Here is a 17413-nt window from a genome sequence, read left to right as displayed (position 1 = left end):
TAAGTTCAAATTTGCCTTCGTACCTTTGGGTTTTTAATTCACTGTGTTTGCTATGCATACTTTGTTTATCTGTTTAAAGATGTCACACAGTTAGTAAGTATCTGAGACCAGATTTGAACTGAAATCTCCCTGACTCAAGGTCCAGCACTCTATCCACTGAGTCACCTAGCTGACTCTAATGGATGTAGTTGGACAGTCTTTCTAAATCCATTTGTAAATCAAGGCCATTTTTATTCTATTTAAAGACTCCAAACAAATACAACCTGTGAATTCCTTTTTAGATGCATTCTATCCTTAGGACCTGTTTGTCAAAAGTTTTAAGCTATAGTTCAGAAATCCAAATTTAATTTTTAGCCATCATCTTAAATGGCTACTTATTTGTCTCCAAACTCCAGGTTCTATGCTTTTGCTATACCATAACTCACCTTCTAGTGTTTGAATACCACCTCTACTACTTTACTTTTTTCTTTTGTTTTTTTTTTTAGTTTATATAATTCATTTCCACAGATTTTGAGTTGCAAATTTTATCCCCATTTTTCCCCTACCCACCACCCCAAAACAGCGATCCCACTGAATATCCCTTCCCCCAATATGCTTTCTCCCTTATCTTCCCCCATTACCCCTCCAACTTTCCAGTAGGGCATGGTGGATCTCTATGCCCCAGTACTTATATATCTTATTTCCCAGGTACATGTAAAATAATGATAATAATAATAATAATAATATATTTTTAAACATTTGATTTTAAACCTTTGAATTCCACATTTTTTCCTTACCTCTCTCGTCACCCACCCTTACTGGCAAGATAAGCAATTCAATATAGGTTGTACATGTGTAGCTATACAAAATATCTCTATAGTGGATATATTGTGAAATATTGACTATATTTCCCTCCATCCTATCCCACCCCCCCACTTGTTCTATTCTCCACTTTTCTCCTATCCCTTTTCAAAAGTGGGTGCTTCCAACTTCTCTACCCTTCAGCCTGCCCTCCTTTCCATAATCCCCTCTCTCATCCCCTTCCCCCCTACTCTCCTGTAGGGTGAGATACCCTATTTAGTGTGTATGTCATTCCCTCCCTAAGCCAAATTCATAGAGAATAAGGTTGACTCATTCCCTTTTGCCTTCCTGTTCTTCCCCTCCATTGTATCATTTTTCCCTTGCCTCTTCTATATGAGATAATTTACCCCATTTTGTCTCTCCCCATCTCCTCTCATTAAATTCATTTCTCACCTTTTAATTTCACCTTTTAAGTATCATTGCTTCCTATTAAACTGGCCCTGTGCACTCTATGTATACCTTTACACATATATACACATACTCACATATGTATTCATATTCCCATATACCCTCATATATAGACATATATATGTATATATACATATACATATATATGCATTTCTATTCTCTTCAACTATTCTCATACTAAGAAAAGTTTCATAATTTACAATTATCATTTTTCCATGTAGGAATGTTAATAGTTCAACTTTGATAAGTTCCTTATGATTTATTTTACCTGTTTACCTTCTCGTGCTTCTCTTGCTTCTTGTATCTGAATGTCAAATTTTCTATTCAACTCTGGTTTTTCATCAAGAAGGCTTGAAAGTCCTCTATTCCACTGAATGACCATATTTTCCCCTGAAACATGATACTCAGTTTTGCTGGGTAGGTGATCCTTGGTTTTAATCCCAGCTCCTTTGACCTCCAGAATAACATATTACAAGCCCTTTAATCCTTCAGTGTAGAAGCTGCCAGATCCTGTGTTATCCTGATTGTGTTTCCACAGTATTCAAATTACTTCTTCCTGGCTCCTTGTAATATTTTCTCCTTGATCTGGGAACTCTGGAACCTGTCTGTAATATTCCTAGGAGTTTTCTTTTTGGGATCTTTTACAGGAGGTAAACAGTGGATTTTTCAACTTTATTTTTCCCTCTGGTTCATCAGGGCAATTTTTCTTCGAGAATTTCTTGAAGGATGATTTCTAGGTTATTTTTTTGATCTTGGCTTTCAGGTAGTCCAATAATTTTTAAATTTTCTCTCCTGGATCTATTTTCCAGGTCAGTGGTTTTTCCAATGAGATATTTCACAATGCCCTCTATTTTTTCATCTGTTTGGATCTGTTTAATAGTATCTTGATTTCTCATAAAGTCACTAGCTTCCACTTGCTCCAATCTAATTCTGAAGGAATGATTCTCTTTCCATCTGGTAAATTTGGCTTTTTAAGGCATTCTTCTCCTCATTGGCTTTTTGAGCCTCTTTTGCCATTTGAGTTAGTCTATTTTTAAGGTGTTATTTTCTTCAGTCAGGTTGTTGACTCTCATTTTATAATTTTCTTGCATCATTCTAATTTCTCTTCCCAATTTTTCCTTCACTTCTCTTATTTGTTTTTCAAAATCCTTCTTAAGCTCCTCTATGGCCTGTAAGCAGCTTATTCTTTTCTTGGAAGCTTCTGGTGCAAGGGTTCTGACTTTGCTGTTTTCCTCCTATTCCATGCCCCTATCCTTTTTGTCCCCAAAAAGGGAATCCAGGCTTGGACCACTGTGTTTGCCTTGCTTCCCTCATTTGCTCATGTTGCCACTCAATTACCTGACTTTTTAGCTTTTTGCCACAGTATAACTCTGCTACCAGAGTGGGGAGCTGTGTCCCAAATCTCTGGGGTTTTCTCAGCTGCTGCAGCTATTAGTTGGGTCCCTTCTCTGAAGCTTCCACAAGCTCTGGCACACTGGTCATATACCCCAGGACCTCCACCCCAGACAGTGATCCAGATCCAAGCAGGTTAAAGCAAGAGTGATTACCCCTCAGACTGTTTGCTTGGTCCCCCTACAATCTGCAGGCCAGGAGCTCTGAAGCAGCAATGTGGTGGCAGCTGCATGGCTGAGGCATCTCAGCTGCTTCTCCTTCCAGGGGGCAAAGGCTGGGCCACACTCCCAAATTCCCAGGTCCCAAAGTCCACACTACACTCATCTCTCACTTTGTCCTTAGCATCTATGAGTTGATAATTCTGGAAATGGCCATTGCTGCTGGTGATCGGAAGGCCCTCCAGCTGGCTGCTGGTTGTAGCTGTCCTGAGGCTAAAACCTCAGGCTAGTGCGGGGCTGGGGTCTGCTATCAGAGTGCTGCACTGGCTGCTTCCTGCCAGCCTAACAGGCAGTCTTCAGCAGGAGGTTAGTTTCTTTGTGTCATTTTGTGGATTCTGTAGCTCCAAAGTTTGTTCAGAGTCGTTTTTTTTACATGAATTTGAGGAGGTGGGAGCCGGAGCCCGTGGAAGTCCTGTTTCTACTCCGCCATCTTGACCACATCTACTACTTTTCTGTTTGACCTCAGAAAAGTTACTTAACTTTTATATGACTCAGTTTCTTCATCCCTAAAATGAAGGTATTGAAGTAGATGACTCCTAAAGCCCCTTTTAGCTTTAAATGCTGATATTAAAAACCTTTCAAGGAGATTTGGAATCTTTTTTTTCTGTATAGGCAAGGAATAGTTTAAAAAAGGACATTGTATACAGAAAAACATGCCAAGTTTTCTCAGAGAAAGGAGATTTTCTTGTTTGTGGTGACAGAAAAGTTTCAGTGAGTTTAAAAATGCTTATAAAATCATAAAGTCAAAGTCCATGTTGTGGATGAGAGTGGGGGAATGGAAACAAAGAAGAAAAATTAGAGCATTACTCTTTCTCAACTAACACAGGTAACATAATTCTCCTCTATCATTTTTCCTTCATTGAAATAAAGTTCTTCTTATCACAAAGGACAAAGAAAGGATGAGATTTGATGTATTACTTTCTCATTTATCCTTTAGCTCCTGGAGGAGTAAGATAAGTCTTTTACAAGTCCCCTTTGCCCTTAGCTGGGGTACACACCAATACTGGAAGTGACGGAAATAACAATCCGTTTAATAGGCAGCTAAGTGCCACAGTAGATAGAGCATTCAACCTGGAGTCAGGAAGACCTGGTTTCAAATCTAGGTTCCGACTGTTACTAGTTGTGTGACCCCAGGCAAGTCACTTGATCTTTTTCTGCCTTAGTTTCCTTACCTATAAAATGGAGATATTAGCACCTACCTCTCAGTAGTTGTTGTGAGGATCAAATGAAAAATTTGTGAAGTTCTTTGCAAATCTAAAGAATTATATAAATGTTTTAATATTTAATAGTTCCAGTCCCATCTCCTGGTTTCTAAAATTATGTAAAATGCTCCATAGTATCCCTCCTGACTTCCCTTACCATCAGCCTTGTTTTTTGACCCTATCATTTCTCAAAATTCTACTTTTCTTTCTTGTTCTCTCAAAATACCTAAAGATCTTTCCCAAAATATAAGCAGTCTGGATAAAATTCCTGTCTTGCCCCAAGCCATATAGATCTTTATTTCCCCTCTTTGTGGGTGCATATACATAGATGTACATGTATTCACACAGTAAATATTGAGTAATTGGATGCTAGAGAGAATATAGTTATCCCCTTCCACATTGCAGAGGCTAGGGGCATTGAACACTAATGGTCTACTTTTCTGAGATCAGATAAAAAGGCTTGAAGATGGTAAATTTGGCTCTTCTTTGAATCTAAAATGCATTTTGTTTGGCACCCCCAAAAGAATTATTATCCATAGTTTAGAGAAATGTTTTTAGGTACTATGGACATCTTTCTGAATAATCTGGAATTGTGAAGTATCATTAATATGTATTAGCAACTTTAACATCAAGGTCATATAAGAAGAGTAATTACTAAGATTATATCTGCTTGTCGTTTTAGATATTATTTGCAACTTATGCTTCTGAACTTGTGGAAATCTTTGCATCACATAACAAATGCTCCCGTTCCTATGAAGCTGTCATAGGGAAAAAGTAGGTGTTTTGTTTTGTTTTGTTTTTATATATGCACAATACCTCCATATTTATTTAAAGTTCTAAGTTAATTCACAATGAATCCTTAAATTTGCTGATACAGGTGAGGTCTTTGCTTTGTTTTTATTAACAAGGGAAATAATCTCCAAGAAAATTAATAGTGTAAAAAATTTCACAGTGGGTTAATCTTTAGTGATTAATACAAATTTTCACAGAATCTGAAAAGTTAGTGGAGTTTTTACTCAATCATAAGTTATATGCATCTTAAAATTGGCATTGCCTGCAGACAGTTTCCACAGTCATGGAATATTACATATTATATAAAGTCCTAATAGCATTTTACCCATTACTCCTCATGCCTGAAATACTCCCTTTTTTCACATTTGCTTCATAGAATCCTTAGCTTCCTTTAAAATACCACTAAGGTGGCTTTGTTTTCCCTAGTTGTTAGTACAGTTAGCCCTTCCACATCACTTTTCCCATACTAGATTCTTTCTTTGTTTTTTTTTTTTAAGCAATTGGGGTTAAGTAACTTGCTCAAGGTTCCACAGCCAGTTATTTCTGGGTGTGGTAGTAAGTATCAGAGCCTGGATTAGATCCCAGGTCATCCCTACTCTGGGGCCAGTGCTCTTACTGCGCCACCTGGCCGCCCCTAAGCAATTGGGGTTAAGTAACTTGCTCAAGGTTACACAGCCAGGTGTTTCTGGGTGGGTGCTAAGTGTCTGAGCCCGGATTCAATCCCAGGTTATCCCGACTCTGGGGCCAGTGCTCTTACACTCTGTGCTACCTGGCCTCTCCAAAAGTTGTCTTTTACATTTACTGTATAATCTTGTAATATTTTAGCAGTCATGAATCATTTATCACTTACTTATCTTTTTTTTTTTTTGCCTTTTTTTTTTGAGGGCAATTGGGGTTAAGTTACTTGCTCAAGGTCACAGAGCTACTTTTTTTTTTGTTAAGTGTCTGAGGCCGGTCTCAGGTCCTCCTGAGTCCAGGTCCAGTGCTCTATTCACTGAGCCACCTAGCCGCACCCACCCCATATTTGTTTCAACATGTTGCAGGGCAGCATAAGAAATTAAATGGAAATTTGTTGGGGAGTTTCATGGTAGTGGCAGATGACATGCAAAAGACGGCAAACAACACACAAAAAGTTTAGAAACTCAGAAATGTATAAAATACATATATATATATATATAGTATTATATAAAATTAGCATATTTTATCTTTTAATACCATTATAATTCAAATTTCTTCTTTCGTACCGAGTCAAAAAATTTTCTGCAGATTTTCCAGATCATGGGGGTACAATGTCCCTATACCTGCAATATGGATGGGAATAACTGTATACTCTCCAGCATCCAATTACTCAATATTTACTGTGTGAATACATGTACATTTATGTATATGCACCCATATCTATATAGATGTAGTATATGTATGGATAGATATAAATGATAGATAGGCAAAATATACTTACCTATGGTGTCATTTCCCAGGACTGGAATTTAAGTTCCTTAAGGGTAGAGACAATTTTATCTTTGACCCTGCATTCTGGGAGCCTAGCATAGTACCTATCATTTAAATGGCATCCAATATATGTTTGTGGAATTGAATAAAATTCAGTATTTCACATCATCTGTTTTCAATACTGTTGGGATCCCTTCTTCCAACTTAAATCTCAAGCCCTCTAATCTTTAAGAAATCTTTTTGAATTGATGTAGCCAAAGCCAAAATGTCAACCTGTGGCCAGCCTTCCAGTAATAAGAATCTCTATCTACCTGGTCCGTATACACCATACAAACAGTCCATTGCAGGTTCATACATGACAATACCTTCCCATCTTGATAGCACTTGCAAGAGCTTGTGATCCATTGGCATAGCTTTAAACGACTCATTGTCATATCCATACTGCAATGAGACATTAGAGTAGTTCTTTATGGAAAAATTCTCCTTAATTCACATTATTTTCATACATCCCAGTTATGGTTATATGTAAATGATCTATTGTATTGACCATATGTAAGCCAGTCATACTTTGGTTTATCAGATTTCAAACAATCAAGCCAATACAGTCACCACTGAGCTTGAAAAAGGATCAAAGCAATTTTAGCGTCAGAAATTCAATTCAACAGATATTTTCAAGTACTTACACTGTGTGCTAGTTTTGAGATGAAAAGGAAAAAATAAACCCAAACAGTCCCTGCCTTCAAGGAGCCTGAACTCTACTTGGGGGTATATGAGTGATGGACAAGATGTATATACATAAGTATAAAATGTAAACAAAGTATAGACAAAGTAATACAAAAATGGGGGGGGGGACATTAGCAACTGGGGTGCTCAGGAAAGGCCTTGTAAGGTAGGTGAAACCTGAGCTGAACCTTGAAAAACACCAGAGATCTTAAGATGACAGAGTAGAAACAGGACCTCTGTGCGGCTCCGGCTCTCACCACCTCCAATCCATGTAAAAGAGGACTCTGAACAAACTTGGAGCTGCAGAACCCACAAAATGACACCGAGAAAATAACATCCTGCTGAGGACAGCCCGGCAGGCCAGCAGGAATCGGCCAGCGCATTGCTCTGGGAGCCAAGCCCAGCTCCACACCAAGGTTTTAGCCCCAGACCGGGCCTGACCAGCCACCAGCTTGGAGGGACTCCAGACTACCAGCAGTTATGGTGATCCAGAATTATGAACACATAGACGCTAAGGAAAAAGTGAGAGGCCAGAATAGTGTGGACTTTGGGACCCAGTAGTTGGGAGGGCTTTTGCCCCCAGGGTGAGAAGCCTCTGAGAACTGCAGTGCAGCCTTTGCCACATGGCAACTATAGCTCCTGGCCTGCAGAGTGTAGGGGAACCAAGCCACCAGTCTGAGGGGTAATCACTCTTTCTTTAACCTACTTGGATCTGGATTGCGGTCTAGGATGGAGGTCCTGGGGTATGTGACCAGCTTGCCAGAGTGTGTGGAGGCTTAAGAGGGGGCACCGAACTAATATCTCTGGAAGCTGAGAAAACCCCAGCATTTGGTACGAAGCTCCCCTGTCTGGTAGTAGAGTCCTACTGTGGCAAAAAGCCCAAAAGTCAAGTAACTGAGTGACAACATGACCAGGCAAAGGAAGCAAAGCAAACAGAAGAATCCAACATTAGACTACTATTTTGGGGACAAAAAGGATCAAAGCATGGAACAGGAGGAAGACAGTAAAGTCAGAACTCCTGCACTAAAACTTCAAAGGAAAATACAAGCTGGTTATAGGCCATAGAGGACCTTAAGAAGCAGATAAAAGACATGGAGGAAAAATTGGGAAGAGAAATGAGAACGATGCAAGAAAATTACAAAATGAGAGTCAACAGCCTGACTGAGGAAAATACTACCTTAAAAAAATAGACTAACTCAAATGGCAAAAGAGTCTCAAAAAAGCAATGAGGAGAAGAATGCCTTAAAAAGCTGAATTTGCCAGATGGAAAAAGAATCTCAAAAGCTCACTGAGGAGAATCATTGCTTCAGAATTAGATTGGAACAAATGGAAGCTAATGACTTTATGAGAAATCAAGATGCTGTTAAAGAGATCCAAACAAATGAAAGAATAGAAGGTAATGTGACATATCTCATTGGAAAAACCATTGACCTGGAAAATAGATCCAGGAGAGATAATTTTAAAATTATTGGACTACCTGAAAGCCACGATCAAAGAAAAAACCTAGAAATCATGCTTCAATAAATTCTCAAAGAAAACTACCCTGATGTTTTAGAACCAGAGGGAAAAATAAAGGTTGAAAAAATTCACTGTTTACCTCCTGAAAAAGATCCTAAAAAGAAAACTCCTAGGAATATTATAGCCAGGTTCCAGAGTTCCCAGATCAAGGAGAAAATATTACAAGCAGCCAGGAAGAAACAATTTGAATACTGTGGAAACATACTCAAGATAACTCAGGATCTGGCAACTTCTACACTGAGGGATGGAAGGGCTTGGAATAAGATATTCTGGAGGGCAAAGGAGCTGGGATTAAAACCAAGAATCACCTACCCAGCAAAACTGAGTATCATGTTTCAGGGGGAAATATGGTCATTCAGTGGAATAGAGGACTTTCAAGCATTCTTTTTTTTTTTGCCTTTGGGAGGGCAACTGGGGATAAGTAACTTGCCCAAGGTTCCAGAGCTAGTTATTTTTTTTGTTTTAAGTGTCTGAGTCTGGAACCGAACTCAGGTACTCCTGACTCTAGGGCTGGCACTTTACTCACTGCGCCACCTAGCTGCCCCTACTTTCAAGCATTCTTGATGAAAAAAACAGAGTTGAATAGAAAATTTGACATTCAGATACAAGAAGCAAGAGAAGCATGAGAAGGTAAACAGGGAAAAGAAATCATAAGGAACTTATCAAAGTTGAACTATTAACATTCCTACATGGAAAAACAATAATTGTAACTTATGAAACTTTTCTCAGTAGTTGAAGGGAACAGAAATATATATGTCTATATATGAGGGTATATGGGCATATGAATACATATGTGAATGTGTGTATATATGTTTATAGATATGCATAGATAGAGGGCACAGGACCAATTTAACAGGAAGGGATGATATTTAAAAGGTGAAATTAAGAGGTGAGAGAGGAATATAATGAGAGGAGATGGGGAGAGACAGAATGGGGTAAACTATCTCATATAGAAGAGATAAGGGAAAATGATTACAATGGAGGGGAAGAATAGGAAGACAAAAAGGAATGGGTCAATCTTATTCTCGTTGAATTTGGCTAGGGGAGGGAGTCATACACACTAAACAGGGTATCTCACCCTACAGGAGAGTATGGGGGAAGGGGATGAGTTGGAGGGATGATGGAAGGGAGGGCAGGCTGTGTGGGAGGGATGTTGGAAGCACCTACTTTTGAAAAGGGACAGGATCAAAATAGAGAATAGAATAAGTGGGAGGTGGGATAGGAGGGAAGGAAATATAGTCAGTCTTTTACAATATATCTACTATATTAATGTTTTGCATTAGCGACACATGTACAATGTATACTGAACTGCTTATCTTCCCAGTCAGGATAGGTGACAAGGGAGGAAGGCAATGGATCTGGAATTAAAAGTTTTTAAATAAAATATTTAAAATATATATAAGTATATATTTTATATCTTTATAATATATATTATAAATATATATAATTATAATATTATATGTAATGTAATAATATATTTAAAATATATAAACATATATATCTTTAAATTACATTTTATATACATATATATAAAATGTAATTTAAAGATCCCCCTGTATTGGCTTGGTTTTTGGATTGATTGTGTTAAAACCCAGAGCTTGTGAATCCCACTTGTGGGATGGACTTGTTGATGTGAAAAGAGAGTGCTGAGAACTGGGAGGAGCTAGTGAAGTAAATTTAGAGAGACACAAGAAAAGAGAGAGGCAGAAGAACTTTTTGGAAGCATCATCTTGGAGGCAGAGAGAGACTGAGAGGATTGCTGAGGGCCAGTCTGAATTGCCCAGGACTTTTGAAAGCTGCCACCCAGAGCTACCAAGGACTGAGGAGACATGGCTCTTGTGCTGGTACTTTGTCTGTCTGTTTTGATGTTGTTTTGCCAGATTTGTCCACTGGTGAAAGACAGTCCTATTGTTGCAGAGGCCTGGGGAAGTACTTGATTGAATTACACTTGGTAAATACAGTATATTGAATGATGCTATATTTGGAACCTTGCTGTTGGTTCAGAGCTCCTGAGACTGTTCTGCAGACAGAGAGTGAATTCTGTCCACTGGTGAAGGACAGTCCTGTTGTTTCAGAGGCCTTGAAACCTTGCTATTGATTCAGAGCTCCTGAGACTGTTCTGCAGGCAGAGAATAAATTAATGAAGACACTGGCAATGTATCTTGTGGCCTTGCTAAGCTTTGTCTCCCCAGGAACAAAGATTGCTGAGAATTTGCCTCGGTTCAAGATGAAGAAAAGACCTCTCTTTGGGTATTAAATGCTGTGCTTGAGCTTGTTGTAACTCTGGGGTAGATGGCCTATTCAGTTGTAATCCAAAGGTGGGGAACTTTTGACTTTTTTGTGCTCTGTGATTGAACAAATGAATGTACTTTACTTATGACTGGAAACTAATCTCCATTTGAGAAGAGGGGCTTTGTGATGGACTAAATGAATGTACAGCCTAGGAGTAGAGTAGTATTTAGAAGAGGGACTTTGTGATTGATTAAATGAATGTAATATCCAGTGGTGGGGTAGTACTTGATTGAATTACACTTGGTAAATACAGTATTTTGAATGATGCTATATTTTCATTTTCTCTGTTCTTAATTTTCACTGAATAAAATGGAGAGTACCTATGCTGGTATTTTGAACCTTGGGAAGTTGCCTTTGCTTGGCATTACTATATATATACTATTGTTAATACTATTTTACATGTAATTGGGAAATAAGATATACAGGCACTGGGGCTTAGAGATCCACCATGCCCTACTGGAAAAGTTGAAGGGGTTATGAAAAAAGATGTGGGAGAGAGCAGACTGGAGGAGGGGATATCCTGTGGGACTGCTATTTTGGGGTGGTGGGTAGGGGAAAAACAGAGAGAAAATTTGTAACTCAAAATCTGGGAGAAATGAATGATGTAAATCAGAAATTAATAAAGCATTTGAAAAATGAAAAAAAAAGAAAAACATCAGAGATTCAAAGAGAGAAGAATGAGGGAGAAAGATTCAGACTTGGCAAATGCATTCTGCAAAGGCCCTGGGATAAGAAATAGAATGTGTCTATGTCAAAGTGAGTAGGTTTGGCTTGAATGTAGGATATATGAAATGAAGTAACATGAAATAAGTCTGGAAAGGTTTTCTGTAGCCACTGTGTAAAGGACTTTAAATGATAGAGGGTTTTATATCCTAGAGGAAAGAGGGAGGAATCAAAGCTACTTGAGCAAGGAAGTAATATAGTTCAACCTGTACTTTAGGCATCTCAATTTGGTAGCTGTGTGGAAGATGGATCAGAAAGAGCTGCTTTCCTCTCTGTAACATGTATACCCAGAATAACTGTTCTAGTCATACTCCTCTAGTTATACTGTTGCTTATAGTATTATTTATTCCAGAAACTGAGAGAGAAGACAGAAAGGTTTGGCTATTCAATATTGTAAATGATTAAAAAATCTTATCTGAGTCTTCCTAGGAAAGATGTAAAATTGCATAACAATTAAATCAATACTGCTGTTCTATGGGTGTAAGACCACATGGTATAAAAGAATCTTGGCCTGAAGGGCCAATGAGAACCAAAGATTCAAATACAACATAAAGCTCGACTAGAAACAATTTAACAGGCAGATCAAAATACCAACGTGTCATAATGGACCTGACCACCCAGAACCCAGTACTGGATCTATCCCAGATTTAATTCATGTATATTTTCTCCATCTATATTTTTGCTTTCTACAGCTTAATCTGACTAGTATTCTATTTAAAAAACAAATATACAAATAATCCTACATAGGTGTGCCTTGCTATGGGGATGTTGTATGTACATTCATAGAAATCTGTATTAGTACCAAAGACTTAAACTATATTGGAGGACTGGGATAACTGAAGTAGATTTGGTCCGGTACTGGCTAATTTTCAAGGATTTAAAATCTGATTACTCACTTTATGGCTTAAGGGAAGTTGAAAGTCTTTCCCTCCTCCCCCACCTCCAAAATTAATCCCATACCATAATTTGACAGGGAATGTAGCAACATCCCAGAAGTTGTTGATTTTCTGAAACAGGCATATCTTGTTAAAGAAAGGTTTATGAAATTGATGACGGTGAAAATATAATTGCTTTTAAGAGATAAAGAGAGTTGGGCTCCAAAGGAAGTGGAATGCTGAAATAACACCCTCTCTGTACATAATCCACACAAACCCCACACAGGATGGTTTTAGAGAGGGATTTGAGAGCTAGAAAGGGAAAGAGATTTATTGAGTAGAAAAGTTGTCACAGAGGAGATAAAGGGTTGAGAAAGGAAGGAGTAACTAGTAGGAGGAAGAAGAGCATCAGGCCTGGCAGCTAGCTTCCTTTGAGTATGAATCTGTGGGTAAGTATGTACTGGTAGAGTATTCTGGTGTGCTGTAAAAGGCTTGGCTAAAGTGGGCCTGCTGCTGCTCTGGTTCATCTCAAAACTGTTTAAAGTTGAAAAAGAGGGTCGGTGGTAGGAATGATAGGCAGATTTTTGCTATTTAAATGCACTGTAGGACTGGAGGTGGGTATAAAAGGGGATCTAGAGCCTCCTCAGAAGATATCCTATTCTGTGTTGTCTTGTGAAATAAAGACTTCTCTTTGTTTGCTATGGCTCATATAGCTGGATTTTCACATCTATGGTTTGTTAAAGGTGGGATACATGGCTACTTAGTAGTCCATGTTAACTCATTTATATCTAATCCCTGGTAGGATTTTGTAATCCAAACAGTTTACTTATCCTATGCTTTCTTTCTTGCCTCCCAGATTCATTGTGGTCTGTGGAAACCTCACTGTGGATAGTGTAAAGGCTTTCCTGATAAATATCCTCAAACAGAAAGCAGGGGAAAATAATTTTGAGATCAATGTTCTGGGAGAGTAAGTATATCTGCATTACTCATGGCTTTTAAATTTAATCTCAAAACTCATAGAGGAAGGGCCTCTAGGTGGCAAAGTGAATAGAGCACCGGCCCTGGAGTCAAGAGGACCTTAGTTCAAATCCAACCTCAGACACTTAACACAAAACTAGCTGTGTGACCTTGGGCAAGTCACTTAACCCCAACTGCCCTCCAAAAAGAAAAAAAAAACTTATAAAGGAGGCCTGATGCTGAAGGGCAAAGGAATTTGATTAGGTATTGAAGAACCAAGGCTTTTGGGCCATGGTTAGGTGGACTGTCTCCTTTCAATTCAAGGTTGCAAATCCAAGTTCCTCATCATTACAAAGGGAATGACAGGAGGTGTCTAATTAGGTGGAGAGCCTACCAGTAACCCACCTGGAATTTCTGGTGCCCCCACCCCTATCCTCACACAGAATGGTATTGCCCCATCACAAAGCAGACTGGGTAATTTCACAGAAACACAGAAACCTAGAAAGGTGAGGAAGGGGTCTCCAAAGCCATCAATTCTAATCTGTACCTTAACAGGGATGTGTCTTCTTTAAAAACCTGAAGAAATGTGTTTTTTCTAGCTGCCTCATGAAGATTCCCAATGGTGGAAAATTCACTGTCTTATGGTGTGATATCAGAATCTGGGAAACAAGGGTTCAAATCCTGCTTTAGACACTTACTAGTTACAGGTTTCTGGGAAAGTCATTCAATTTTTCTAGGCCTCAGTTTGCCCATGCATAAAATGGATTAACAGTAGTATCTCAGCTACAATAGGTTGTTGTGAAGATCATAAGATAACATTTATTTTTACTTGCTGAATCTTTTATTTTTCTTTTAAAAAATATTTATTTTTAGTTTTCAACATTCATTTCCACAAGATTTTGAGTTACAATTTTTTTCTTTCCCTGTCTTTCCCCTACCCCCCAACCCAAAATAGCAAGGCTAATGAATACCCCGTCCCCCAATCTGTTTTCTCTTATATACTCCCCCTTCATCCCTCTACATTTCTAGTAGGGCAAGATAGGTTTCTGTACCCTAGTACCTGTATATCTTATTTCCCAGTTGCATGTAAAAAAAACACACATTTTTAAAAATTTGTTTTTAAAACTTTGAGTTCCAGATTTTTTTCCTTCTTCCCTCTTCACCCAACCCCACTGGGAAGATAAGCAATTCAATATAGAGTGTGCATCTGTAGTTACCCACATCATTTCCATAGTAGTTATTTTGTGGAAGACTAACTATATTATACTCCATCCTATCCTGCCCCTCCCACTTAATCTATTTTCTCCTTTGACACTACCCCTTTTCAAAAATGTTTGCTTCTTACTACCCTCTTCCCCAATCTACTCTCCCTTCAATCCTCCCCCCTTATCCCCTACCCCGCTATTGTCCTGTAGAGTAAGATACCCAATTGAGTGTGTATGTTATTCCCTCCTTAGGCCAAATTCAATGAGAATCAGGTTGTCCCATTCCCTTGCACCTTCCTGCTCTTCCCCTCCATTGTAACAGTTTTCTCTTGCCTCTTTTATATGAGATAATTTACCCTAATCTGTCACTGTCTTTCTTCTTCTCCCAATAAATTCCTCTATCACCTCTTCATTTAATGTTTTAGATATAATTCTTTCATATTCAACTCATCCTGTGCCCTCTGTCTATGTATATATGAACATACAAATGCCCACACTCACATATATTTGTATATACATACATCCTCCTCTACATACATATGTGTGTGTGTGTATTCCCTTCAACTATCTTGATACTGAGAAAAGCCTTATGAGCTACAATTATCATTTTTCCATGTAGGAATATAAATAGTTAAACTTTTATAAGTTCCTTATGATTTCTTTTTCCTGTTTACCTTTTCATGCTTCTCTTGATTCTTGTATTTGAAAGTCAGATTTTCTGTTTAGCTCAGGTTTTTTCTTCAAGAATGCTTGAAAGTCCTTTATTTCATTGAATAGCCATATTTTCCCCTGAAGCATTATAATCAGTTTTGCTGGATAGGTGATTCTTGGTTTTAGTCCTAACTCCTTTGACCTCTGGAATATCATATTCCAAGCCCTTCAATCCCTTAATGTAGAAGCTGCTAGGTTTTGTTTTATGCTGGTTGTATTTACACAATACTCAAATTGTTTCTTCCTGACTACTTGCAGCATTTTCTCTTTGACCTGGGAACTCTGGAATTCGGCTATAATATTCCTAGGGGTTTTATTTTGGGGATCTTTTTCAAGAGGAGATTGGTGAATTCTTTCCATTTCTATTTTGTCCTCTGGTTCTAGAATATCAGGGCAATTTTGCTTGATAATTTTTTGAATGATGGTTTCTAGGCTCTTTTTTTGATCATGGCTTTCAGGTAGACCAATAATTTTTTAATTATCTCTCCTGGATTTATTTTCATGCTCTGTGGTTTTTCCAATGAGATATTTCACATTGCCCTCTATTGTTTTTCATTTGTTTAGATCTGTTTTCTATTATCTTGATTTTTCATAAAGTCACGAGCTTCCAATTGTTCCAGTCTAATTTTGAAGGAGTTATTCTCTTCAGTGAGTTTTTGAAATTCCTTTTCCATTTGGCAAATTCAGCTTTTTAAACCATTCTTCTCCTCATTGGCTTTTTGGACCTCTTTTGCCATTTGAGTTAGTCTATTTTTTAAGGTATTATTTTCTTCAGGGTACCTTTAGATCTCCTTTAGCAGGCTGTTAGCTTGCTTTTCCTGATTTTCTTGCATCATTCTCATTTCCCTTCCCAATTTTTCCTCTACTTCTCTTACTTGATTTTCAAAATCCTTCTTGAGTTCCTCCATGGCCTGTAACCAATCCATATTTTTCTTGGACGATTTTGATGCAGGGATTCTGACTTTGCTGTCTTCCTCCCACTCCATGCCTTGAGCCTTTTTGTCCCCCAAAAAGGATTCTATCATCTCTCTGTTCTTCCTGTGCTTGCTCATATTGGCAACCAATTATTTGACTTTTGAGCTCTTTGCCACAGTAGAACTCTGCTTCCAGAATAGAGAGAGCTACGTTCCAAATCACTGGGGTTTTTGCAGCTCCTGGAGCTATTAGATGGGTGCCCTCTCTACAGCCCCCACATGCTCTGGCTCACTAGTCACACCCTAGGACCACCACCCAAGTTTGAGATCTGGATCCAAGCAGTTCAAAGCAAGAGTTATTACCTGCTAAATAGTCTCTTGGTCCCCCTACAATCTGCAGGCCAGGAGCTCCAAAAGCAGGCACGTGGCAGCGGCTGCAGACACTGCACCTCCTCTACTTCTTGCTCTGGAGGTAGCACTGAGACTGCCCTGTTCTATCCTCTCATGGACCAACCAATTCCACACTGACCTTTTACTTTAACTTTGGCATTTATGGATTGAGAAGTCTGGCAACTACTACAGCTGCTAGTGATTTACTCTCTTGAAGTCTGCTCTAGCTGCCACTCTTTGGGGCTGCCCTGGGGCTGCCCTGGGGCTAAAACCACAGCTCAAGTAGGACTGCCCTTGGCTGCCAATGCACTGTGATGGACCCTTTCTGCCACCCTTCTGGGCTTCCTTCAGTGGGAGATTTGTTTCTATTTGTCACTTTGTGGGTTCTATAGCTCTAAAGTTTGTTTAACGTCATTTTTTACATGTATTGGAGGAGATGAAAGCCAGAGCTGCATGGAAGTCCTGTTTCTACTCCACCATTTTGGCCCCTCCCCCATAAGATAACATTTATAAAGTGCTTTGCAAACTTTAAAATTTAAAATGATGTAACTGTTATCATACCATCATCATCACAATGGCCTAGTATTAAAAATTCCATTTGAATTCAGAGCAGGCAACATTAATTATGGGAAACTTTTCCTTAAATTGAGTCTAAATATGCCTTTCTGCACCTAATTCTGCACTTTGAGACTAAGCAGAACAAATCTAATCCCCTTTCCAATGTGAAAACTTTACAAAAATATGAAGGGAATTCTTATGTCAACCCTAATTCTTCTTCAGATTAAAATAATTTCAACCAATTCT

General features: G+C 38.6%; 1 protein-coding gene across 1 annotated transcript in view; it reads left to right on the top strand.

Annotated features, from left to right (window-relative positions):
* Positions 1-17413, top strand: part of KCNU1 (potassium calcium-activated channel subfamily U member 1) — a 305967-nt gene that overhangs the window by 82757 nt on the left and 205797 nt on the right. Inside the window, 2 exon segments of the mRNA XM_069075353.1 lie at positions 4743-4834; positions 13289-13399. Of these exon segments, the coding sequence (XP_068931454.1) occupies positions 4743-4834; positions 13289-13399 (203 nt within the window).

The sequence above is a fragment of the Petaurus breviceps genome, unplaced genomic scaffold, assembly GCF_028583685.1.
Source record: "Petaurus breviceps papuanus isolate PSGF00001 unplaced genomic scaffold, PetGlider_PUasm1.0 90919, whole genome shotgun sequence".
Lineage (NCBI taxonomy): Eukaryota > Metazoa > Chordata > Mammalia > Diprotodontia > Petauridae > Petaurus > Petaurus breviceps.
Note: the sequence above shows the minus strand (reverse complement) of the source record. Positions and strands in the feature narration are given on the sequence as shown.